This window comes from Elephantulus edwardii, unplaced genomic scaffold (genome assembly GCF_000299155.1).
Source record: "Elephantulus edwardii isolate Elephantulus edwardi_28Jun2011 unplaced genomic scaffold, EleEdw1.0 scaffold00478, whole genome shotgun sequence".
Classification (NCBI taxonomy): Eukaryota; Metazoa; Chordata; class Mammalia; order Macroscelidea; family Macroscelididae; genus Elephantulus; species Elephantulus edwardii.
In genome coordinates, this window is record NW_006400228.1 from 279938 (window position 1) to 291287 (window position 11350).

The following is an 11350-nucleotide window of genomic DNA, read 5'->3' on the forward strand; positions in this document are numbered from 1 at the left end:
GCAGTTGGCTCAGGATAGAGCAGGGTTTAGGGCTGTTGTGCATAGGGTCGCTATGAGTCGGGAACGACTCGACGGCACATAACAACAACAACAACAAATGGACTAAATGGAATTCTTATCAGACACATTTTGAGAGGGACAAAGAGCTTTGTCTCAGGGTTCTTCAGAGTCTTGTCATACAACGGGGCTTGCAGATATCAGTAAAATTACAATAAATAGTGTTGCAGCATAGTAAGGTTTCCCTCATCCTATGTTGTCATGGTTCTATTCCTAGTACTCTAATTTTACTGTTCTCTTAATTTCTTTCTAAAGAATAGTGTTCACCACTTGGAATCCTAATTAGGTATATGAATTGTCTGTTGTTGTTGTTGTTGTTGTGTGCTGTGGAGTCAGAACCCACTCTGAACTGACCCTGCAGCAAGTGTTTAGACATTGTGAATCAAACAGTCCCTTCTTCTCCTGGTGGATTTGAATTACCTGCTTGGGTTTGGAGGCGTAACTCCTTCCTAATGAGGTCACAGGACCTCACTAGGAACCCATTAATGCCTATGAATTTCTAAGGCGTTCCTTTATATTCATGAACTTCATGCATCTAGATAGCTGGTGACCAGGGCAGTATTACATGAGTCATTTGATGACAAGGGAAAGGCTCTTTGAACCTTGAACCTGAGGTGACCTCCTTTTAGCTAAAGAGCAGACTGGCTTCCAAAATAAAGCCTCTCACTCTTTGAGAATTGTGCTCATTTAAAAAGTCATTAACATATAATGTTAAATCCTATGATCCATTTAAACAGTTCTCTGTCTCATCTGTTCCAATACAGTGGCCAGAATAAGAGTTCTATTGCAAAAAAGACTGGGAGAAGGGGAGGGAAAGCTGGTGAGGAACAAAATTGTGCAACAATGAATGAATGAATGAATGAAAATCCAACTCTTCTGTAAACTTGCATTCAAATCACAATCAAAACAAATAAAATATACTAAAAAGGTCTGCATATATGGCCAGGAGAGATTTGTCATTGGAGAAGGACATCATGCTCGAAAGGGTGGACAGACGGTGTAGGAGAAGAAAATCATGGATGAGATGGATGGATGGATGGATACAGTAACTGGGGCGATGGGAGTTGGTGAGTTGGAGTCAGCGAGACTGGCTCAGGCCAGGGAAGGGTTCAGAGCTGCTGTACATAGGGTCGCTATACATTGCAGGTGACTCAATGGCACATAACAACAATAACGTTCTATGACAGGTTTGGAAGCAAGAGTGATATCCACTTCTTAAACTTCATAAACTCCACGAATTTTAATAAATATCAAAAGTTGTAGAGGGGCTTCAGGTCTTTTGCTCATAAGGTCTCCATAAGTCGTACTCGACTCTTAAGTCAATCCACTACAATAACAAAAAAGGTCATTTCTAGGAGACCAACAGTCAACAATTACTTAAAACAATAACAAGAATGTAAGGGAGTAGGAAAGATAGGTTATTACAAATGGAATAACCAGAGCATAAATAATTAAAAATGTTTACAAATTGTGAGTAACGAAAGTCATTTTACTGTTCAAATTGGATAGAAACTGTTGATTGACAATCTAAACTACAGTGTAAACTTTCTTGAAAAAAGAATAAAATTCTATCTTTTAAAATGAGTAGAATCTTTCTATTTTATGGCATAGTCCTAATAATAGCAACAAAAGGAGGAACCCTAATGAGATTGATTGGTGGATGGGTGGATCGATTGATTGACTGACTCCAACAATGAACTAAAACATGAAAGTTACTGTGTGATGGTGCTGAACTGGCAGGGCCTTGGTACCTTTCACGCTGGCCTCTCCAGATTCAGAACTTGCTCACCAACCCTTAATACCACCAGTTCGTGGTCTCAAACAGATGACAGTAACTGAAAACATTAAATACAAATTTCACAGAACTGTGTTAATGTTATTGAGGGCTGAGCTTGTCACAGAAGTGTGGGAAATGAGGTTCAACACTAAATGGAGTCAATGCTAAAAAGAGCGTGTCTTTAATGTACTAATCTCACCACTCTGCTTTTGAGCCCACCTCACACCTGGATGGAACTTGGTGAGTATTTTCTATTTTAGTCTGAAGGACAGTGTGGCAAGCTAAATTTCATGCCAAATATTATATGGGAAAACCATATACTTACTCAGGAATTGAAGGAATCCCAAAATTATAAGGTGGAATTTCTCTTGTGACAGATCACAGGAAATGAGCTGTTTTCTGTAGACAAGAGACAGCTAGGGTCCCCCTGCAGAGGGAGTGTTACTACGTGTGAAATACTTCCTTCCTGAGCTAAAAAGCATCAGGTTGACAATACAGAAAAATTCAGCTTCATTTACAAGAGGATTCTCTTTATGATTTGCTTCCCCTGATTCTCAATAAATAGGCAGAGAGGCGTGGTTTGTGATGCTTCAGTTGATCCGAACTGCTGGCCCCTGTTTTTGACACTGTCTGTTTTATGTCATTCTTGATGTTTTCTCTCCTTGCTAATTGTTATTATACTTTACCCTCAGTTGTAACAGGACAGAGTCTGTAAGAGAAGTAGACACAATGATTTGAATAAGTCATCATTTTGAAGTAAGGCGTTTTGTGGATTCAAAATTGACTTTGTGTCACATCTTGGACTGAAGGATAAACAGATGTAACCCCAAGCATCCACCCCAAACCTGAAAGTTTTCAATACTATTAGTGTCATTCTAACGATTATGAAATTAATACTTGATTCTGTTGTTGATTGCTGTCGAGTCAAGCATTATTCATCGTGACCCTATAAACAAAAGTTCTGAAGCTCCTCTACAACTATCGTCATTTATCAAAGTTCATAAAGTTTCCAGAGACATGTTGTTTAGGAAGTAGACGCCACTCCTGCAATACTTGATTCTAGTGATCATGAAATCTTAATTTTAATAAGGTTTAATAAAATCTCATGTATTGAATCAACCTGCTGTTCAACATACTGTGCAGAAAGAAGAACTCTCAGAGATCTGGAAACCTGCCTGTTGCAGCCCCATAATTATAATTCTGAGTGGGCAAATGTCATGAGTCTCTGAATTCTGTGCAGACAGAGTGTTTCTGAGTAGCTGTTGCAAGCATGGAAATATTTGCTCTAAGTATAGCACATGATTGAGACAGTCATATTGCTCCTGAAAATGTACGTAGTCTGTTGATTATGGGACAAGATCTCCCTCTAGAAGTCAGAGAGGAAGCATTTCAGGAAAAGGATACTTGATTATAATTATTTTTAAACAGTAGATATCCGCTTAAACTAGTTTCTCAGGCTGAAACACATCCTAATGTCTGACAAATAATAACCAAACAATTCAATTATCAGATGCACAAAATGTCATGATTTGTAGGTGTTATTTTGTACAACAGTAGTAAATGCCCTGTGCTTCAGAAATCTTGCCAAATGATACTACTTTTATTTGAAATACGTACTTTTCAATTGATGAGCATGGCGATGTGGTTATGTGCCATGGAGTCAGCTGGGTCCCTTAGCTCTCCTATGAACAACAGATCTGATCCCTTCCTGGTCCTGCCCCACCTTTGGAGTCTCTGACACGCTCAAGGCCATTGTATATTCCCTGTGTCAGTGCATCTGATTGACTGTGTGCCTCTCTTTCTCTGACCATCCACCTTTCCCACCTGCCATGACGTCCTTTCCAGGACTGGCTCCCCTTGATGACATTCTGCGTGAGATGAAGTGTCACCAGGCAGCTCTCTGTGGAGTAACTTGGCTGCACTTCCTCCAAGATACAGGTGATAAAATATAAGAAAGAAAATTAGTAATCCCTTAGCTTCTGTACTCTATTTTTCATCACTTTAAAAATTTTTAATGTCTCAGTGTTCATAGCATGGTAGGAAATTGTTCAGTAATTCCCGATGCAGTTGCCCTTGTATTTTATTTCTGGCATCAAAGCAAATATGTTATTTTGTTGCAACCCTAATACTAAATCAATCTTGGATTCTTTCAATTCATCCTGCCCATGCGGTTCATTCCAACACTTTTCTAGTGCAATCAGTGACCTTCGTTTCATTAAGATTTTTATAAAATTGATCCATAATTGATATTTGGACTATCAATTGACTTATGAAATAATTACACCTCAGAAGAAACTTGTTACCCCAAATAACATCCCCTTGGTCATAGAGTCACAATGAGTCATGGTCAACTCTATGGTACTTAACAAGAGTATACATTAAAATGACAAGAGATGATTAAAAAATTACATACAGAACTGGGTCACTGGATAGATAGAAGCTTGGTGAAATGCTATGGATCCCTTTTAAAGGATCTTTCTCTCCAGGATCTTTTAAGTCCCTCTATAATTGTGTGGGAATTGTAAACAAGGTGCTTGTGTTCAACCAAGAGAATAGTGTACCCTCAGACTAATGGAAATATGGTCCGTGGAATACCATATGTTGGGCTAATAGACTAATACAAAAATACAGTAAAATAGAAAATAATACAAAAATTTTGTATGGAACACTTTCAGGAGCCTGGTGAGTTTGGCCATGCCTTACGCTTTCAAGAAAACCCAAGAATTTACTGGGGAATTTATAGTCCTTTTAAGATAAAGAATGAAGAGAGAAGATGCCCTTTGAATCCCACACTGAGTATCTCCTGGGCATGGGAAACAAAGACAGCTGTGTAAGTCCAATAATGGCGAGAGGCAGAGGTCACATGACAGAAGCAGAGAGAGGGCAGCCGCATGCCCACCGGACTGGTAGGAGATGGACGCAGGGAATTTTGTCGTTCACAAGTCAAGAGCTGAAAGATTCTGTAACACGTATTTGATCGTTGCAGGAACCAAGCCTCATGTCAAAGGCAGAGACAAGGGTATTTTCTCAGGACAAAGCCACTGCTGGCCTGAGCAGGTGGCTAGAAACTATGCAAGTTGAGAGGAGTTGTAAGGACTGCCTATATTGTGGAAGCATGACTGTCTATAAGCTTCTGAATCTTCATTCCCAATGGTAGAGAGCTACCTCCCTAATCAAATCTGTAACTCTTGTTATGGTCTTTCTGTTCTGCGTGGCCTTTATAAGGAATGATTTAAGTCAGTATAGAGGTACAAGATGCTGTGGAGTGATAGTTTATGTCAGAACTGACTTTTAAACTGAACAAGACAGGAGACATGCATGACTACACATCACAGGAATCAGTTTGGGGCTGAAGTCGATCTCAATCTTTCTGACATGAAGTCAGAGGAGGTCAGACACATCCATCTCCAGGCCATTCTCAAGTGTGGTTTGTGTAGTGTTAAATGCATCAGGTTAGCATCCAATTCACACAGTCCCTAAACTACTCCTAACTAGCATGCTTCTACTTGAGTTCAGTCTTTTTTTTTAGCATTTTTTATTTTTTATTTTATTGTTTTTGTGTGAGTGTACCGTCAAATCAGATCTGACTGGTACAGGAGGAGATTGTCCCTCCTTCCCCGGCAGAGCATCTGGTGGATTCGAACTGTGCATCTCTAGGATTGTAGTTACAGCTCCTTGCCACTAGGCCACCAGAGCTCCCCCTTGAGCTCACTCTTTAAAACGAAAGCAGCATAAAATGGTGAAGAATAAAGAAGTTACCATCTATACTATCTTCTTAGCATACCTTGCAAATGCTTTCTCTCCAACTCTTCACAATCTCGGTGTGAGGCAACGTTTCCGAGGGGGCATCACTGGCAGATGAAGAAGAGAGGATTTCAGTGGGTGTGAATCCACTCGCTCTAAAGACAGCTCTCGGTCACTGGAAACGGAGAGCATGTCTGCGCAGGAATTCACAAAAGAAGTTCTTTTCTCTTTACAGACTATTGCCGGAATCCTGGGAAATTTCTATCTTTTTTCCTATAATCTTTTCCTCTCCTTCTCAGGGCGCAAGTTAAGGTCCAAGGACTTGATTATCAGTCACTTGGCACTAGCTAACTCCATGGTCATTCTGCCTAAATCGATTTTCCAGACACTGCGAGTCTTTGGATGTAAAAATACCCTCAGTGATTCTGAATGCAAGTTCTTTTCCTACATGCACAAGGTGGGCAGGGGCGTGTCCATTAGCAGCACCTGTCTGCTGAGTGTCTTCCAGGCCGTCACCATCACCCCTGTGAACTCCAGGTGGGCAGAGCTGAAGCTCAAGGCTCCCATCTACGTCACTGCCTCTCTCTTCCTGTGTTGGGTCACACACATGCTGCTAGACAGCATATATATAATATTTCTGACCTCTATGTGGACCAACAAGAACACCACAGAAGGCGAAGAGTACATATACTGTGCTTTCGTCCCTCTCGACAGCACAGTGGGATCACTATTTGCAGCACTGACGGCGTTCCCTGACGCTGTGTGTCTGGCACTCATGCTCTGCAGCAGTGGCTCCATGGTTTTCTTCCTGTACAGACACAAGAAGAGGGTCCAACACATCCACCGGAACGTGTCCCCCAGATCCTCGCCTGAGACCCGGGCCACCCAGACCATCATTGTGCTGGTGAGCACCTTTGTATCATTTCACACACTCTCTATCCTCTTTAATGTATTTGTGATTATTTATGACCATCCCACTCAGTTGCTGTTGACGTTGGCTGCACTGTGTGCTTCGTGCTACCCCACTGTTAGCCCATTTATTCTCCTGAGGTGTGACTGCAGCACCTCCAGACCTCCTTTTGCCTGAATAAGGTAGAGAAATTTCCCTCATTGTATCGGAAATATGTGTTGTCGAAAATTCCCTCAACTTGCTAGAAATTAATGTTTGTAAAATGTTCAATCGCTTATTTATTCATCACATAGAATACAAGCACAAGTGAAAGGATCATATTGCTGCGTTAATTCCATGAACTGGTAGAACACACACAGCCATACGTAATGATCAATGTGCATACATGTCAAGTGCTCTGTGTTTCTAACTCACTAAAGCACAATAGTGGACAAGTGCCAATAAGTAAAGTGACATGACACTATTTACAGCAATAATAATCTGCTTACACCCTAGGGCAGAGTTTTTCTGACATCTGTGGCCGTGCACATGGAGCACTTGGTTAAAATCACCTTCTCCTTCTCCTTCTCCCTCTCACACCACCTTTGCTGAGTCTCCTGAGACTCCTAGTTATTTATTCCTCCACCAGGTTTCTGAGGGTGTAAACCGTGAGAGGACACTCTCCATCTTCTGCAGAGTCAGTAGCTTCTAACTGCCAGAGAGTCATGTAGCCTTTGAAAAATCACAACTCACCATATTTCTTGTAAATTATATGGGTAATAAATTCACCTAACAGGGACGGTGAGAATGTTGCAGTACAAGGCAGGGTCTAGTCTGCTGTTCCCAACATGTCTATGAGGGTGGGAAGATTCAATGGCACCTATCCATCACCACTGCACTGCAGAAAACGTGGGCTCCATTAAATATTGTCCATCAGTATTTGACAGTGACGGCAACATTTATATCTAGGAGATTTTTACATATGAGACTCAACTATCAAATTCTTTTCCTTCTTTACATAGAACTTGTCTTTTCCTGGTTATTCTCAAATAATTATACATTTATGTTTTATTGGAAATTCAATATTCATTTCTCCTAGTAATTGTACCTTGTACACATTTTGGAAACTGGATATTATTTTATTTCCCTAAAATTTTAAACATAAAAGCATACTTTTAAAAGTACGGCATTTAACCTTCATTTCAAAATATGAACACAAAATTAATAATACTAATCTCTTCACCTTTTCTCATCTAACAACTAATAATTCTAGAAATCCTTAAAATATTTAATAAATATATCAAATATTAAAAATACATTAGTAAATTAAATAATTACCTTAAATTTACCACTTGTACAACATTGTCATTATTGCTTTCAAATGTGTCCACTGTTGATTTCTAGAGGCAGTTTAAATCTTACATGTTTTATATAACTTAAATAATTCAGGATGAAGTTTTTTGTATTTTTCCTTTATTTTTAGCTTTTAAATATTTATGTGTATTTTTATTATTGTGACAAGCATATGGAAAACACAATATTGGTCATTTGGACCATTTCCACTTGTATAGCAAACACTTTTTCAAGTTGTTCATCTATTTGCAAACATCATCTTACAAAAGTGAAATGTCTCCTAAGCTTGTAATATTCTGTTTCTCCCTGATGTCAGTAACACTAAGAAACTTTTTTAATTGCTGAATAGAGAATTTATTATTATTATTATTATTATTATTATTATTATTATTTACATAAGGAAACTTTATTCTCCATAGAATTCAATGTTGTAGATTTTACAAATATTTGATGTCCTAAAATATATAAGTTTGTGACTGACTCACTCATCTTTGTATGCCTGTCAACCTTATAAACTGTTAAGGTGCATCTGATACAGGGTATGGTCTTTGGAATCACTTGTTATGCAGCAGAGAGTTGGACAATGACTAGGGAGAACAGAAGGAGAATTGATGCCTTTGAACTGTGGTGCTGGAGAAGAGTATTGAGAATACCATGGACTGCCAAGAAAACAAACAGATTCACCCTGGAGAGGGTTAAACCAGGCTGCTCCTTGGAGGCAAGGATTCTGGGGCTTCGTCTGACATACTTTGGACATGTTGTAAGGAGGGATAGGTCCTTGGAGAGGGACATCATGCTTGGGAGGGTGAAGGGACGGCGCAAAAGGGGAAGATCCTCTATGAGGTGGATTGATTCAGTGACTAGGGTAATGGGGGTAGGTGTGTCAGAGGCAGTGCCATTGGCACAGGATAGAGCAGGGTTTAGGGCTGTTGTACATAGGGTCGCTATGAGTCGCAAGCAACATATGAATAAAGATGTAATTTTCCTGAAAATATTACAAGTGGAAAGATGAAGTCTTTTATGTACTGTGTAGAATTAGAATTCACATGGGTCACAAAGATAGTCTGAACTTAACTTCAACCTACTTTGACGATGAGAGCGAGACACACACACGGGCGGGGAGGTAGGGGTGGGGGGACAAGCGCGCGCGCCTGCTTCCCTAACTGTACAAATTGGAGGACAGAGGTAAACAATATCAGCTTCTGATCTATCCAATTTAAAAGCTGAATTGGTCAACTGTTAAAAACCTAATGAGGCAGACAGCATCTCCTTCCACTGCCTTTTCCTTGCAATCCAGTGTGTTCGCTGTGAGTCATACTCGACTGCACCTAACACTGGGCTCCAGTGTACTGGGTAAGGAGTAAGGATGCTAACTCAAAGGCAAGCAGTTCGAATCCACCAGCTGCCCTGCAGGAGAAAAGATAAGCAAAATCTCCCTTTACAGCCTCTGAAAAGCCAGCTGAGAGGGGTTTTTTTTCTCAGCAAGAGGGGGGTTTATGAGCTACCACTTGCTTATTCCTTGGTTATATCTCTGCCTCTCGAGTCTTGGGTCCCCAGGAGGAAAGGTCTGGCTCCTGGCGTTCAGAAGCCCCTGGAAAGGAGCTGGGTTACCTGGGTCGACCAGGAGAAGTGAAGCCAGAAACTACATTACCCAGAAAGCTGTTCGTCGCCGCTGTGCCCCTAGGAGCTCAGCCAATGGCAGACACGGACGGAGGGGTGTTTCCGGCGTCCTCGTCTGCCGGGGCGGGACTTCCGGCGCCATGGCTGCGATCTCCGTTTGCCGGTGCTGATTTGATGATCGGAGTCGTAGTCCGGAGCGTTCACTCACGCCCCGTCCCTGGGCCTCTGCGGGACCCGAGTCCCCATGTTTCAGCCGTGAACCCGCGTGGCGAGGTGCCTCCTCGGAGCCGCCCTGGGCTCTCCGGGACCCCAGCCCTGCCCGTCCTCCGTACGGACCCGCCACGGCGGCCGCGGCCACGATGGATCGGGTCCAGGTGAGTGGACGCGGCCTCTTTCTTTCCGCAGTCGAAGCCCGGCTCAGGGCTTGTGTCCCCCCACGTCCGTGCACGGGCTGATCCGGGACTCGGAGCTGCTCGCAGTCGGAGCCCGAGGTGATGGGTTCGAACCACCCCGCCACCACGTCCGCGGCGAGCCCGCTGGACCCAGAGGACGGACAGTGTCCATGGCTGGGACTCCTCCCACACGCAGGCTGACCCCTTTCTTTCTCCGCAAGAATGCAGTGGGAGGGGGAAGCTCCAGGGCTTACGTCCCTTGCCACCAGCGCGCCCTCTCCCAGCTGCGATGACCCCGCCCACGCGTGGAGGGGGTGGCCACTGTACTCCAGTCTGCCCTGTGGCTCCCCAGCATTTGGCTCTTGCAGAGATTGCATCGACTCTCCAATCTGGGGTTGACTCGGGGTGTCACTTGGCTCTTGCACAGATTGCACCCACACTCTCCACCCTCCAAGTTGGGGATGATTGAGGATGTCACTTGGGTCTTGCAGAGATTGCTCCCACATTCACAACCCTCCAAGTTAGGGGGTGACTTGGGGTGTCCCTGCCATGGAGCTGAAGGCCAGAGACCTCTATGGGAGCCTCCAGCCTCAGTTTTTTTATCCGTGATAGGGCTGGGGATTCGAACCCACCACCTCGGAGTTCCCAGCTGAATGCCTGGTGAGTGACACCTGTTGAGATGACAGCCTGGAAAGAAAACTCTTACGAGGCATTTCTGCTCTGTGACTGAATCGGGAGCAGTCATGGGGCCCCCAGAAAGCAACAGAACAGCGCTGGGACCCTGGCAGCTGCAGAGAAAGTTGCTGTAGAAGGAATGTTTTTCCCTCTCGGGGCTCCCATCTTAACGTGGAACCCACCCCGGGATCTTTCGCTTTCTTCATGGCTTATCTCCTTGATGTCATCCCACAGCTCATCTGGTCTTTGATTGTCAGTGTTCAGTGCTCAGACCTGTTCTTGGACTAGTTTTTACATTTAGAAGGGATAGATTCGAGGCTGTGTTGTGGTTTTTGTAAACTTGTTTTGACTTTCTTCAGGTTTAAGTTGAACTTGCACATAAGTAATTCACGGTCCTTTCCACAGTCATTCCCTAGCCTGGTCTTGACTGCTGATGCGGATTTTTTCCAATGTGTATGTCGACCGTTGCGGTCAGTCTGCCTCCGGTTAAGTCCATGCATCTAGTTGCCATTTGGGTTCTTTTTCCTCTTTACCTCCCCATATGTTTTCTTTTTTCTAAAGAAGGTGTATGTGGTGAATACATCATTGTACAAAATTCAGTCATTTGATCTTCATTCTCATTTCTTTTACCAAGTCCATAGCTAGTCTTTTTTTTGTTTCTAATGTTTGCATTCCTGTCTACTAATTATGAAACTTTTTTAGTATGTAATATTATATAATCAAAGTATAAACATCTAAAAAACCATTCTATAACTTGCATAACTTAATTGCTTTCATTGTTGTTGCACTAATGTGAATTGCATTATTATACGTATCACTTGTATCTTTTTGTTTCCGATTTTT

At 42.5% G+C, this 11350-nt stretch overlaps 1 protein-coding gene across 1 annotated transcript in view; it reads left to right on the plus strand.

The window, feature by feature from the left end:
* LOC102869331 overlaps positions 1–10125 on the plus strand; it is a 17617-nt gene extending 7492 nt beyond the window's left edge. Inside the window, exons 4-7 of the mRNA XM_006902959.1 lie at positions 5964–6115; positions 6365–6482; positions 9378–9814; positions 9846–10125. Coding sequence (XP_006903021.1) covers positions 5964–6115; positions 6365–6482; positions 9378–9814; positions 9846–10125 — 987 coding nt within the window. The remainder of the gene's footprint in view (positions 1–5963; positions 6116–6364; positions 6483–9377; positions 9815–9845) is intronic.
* Positions 10126–11350: the final 1225 nt, after the last annotated feature.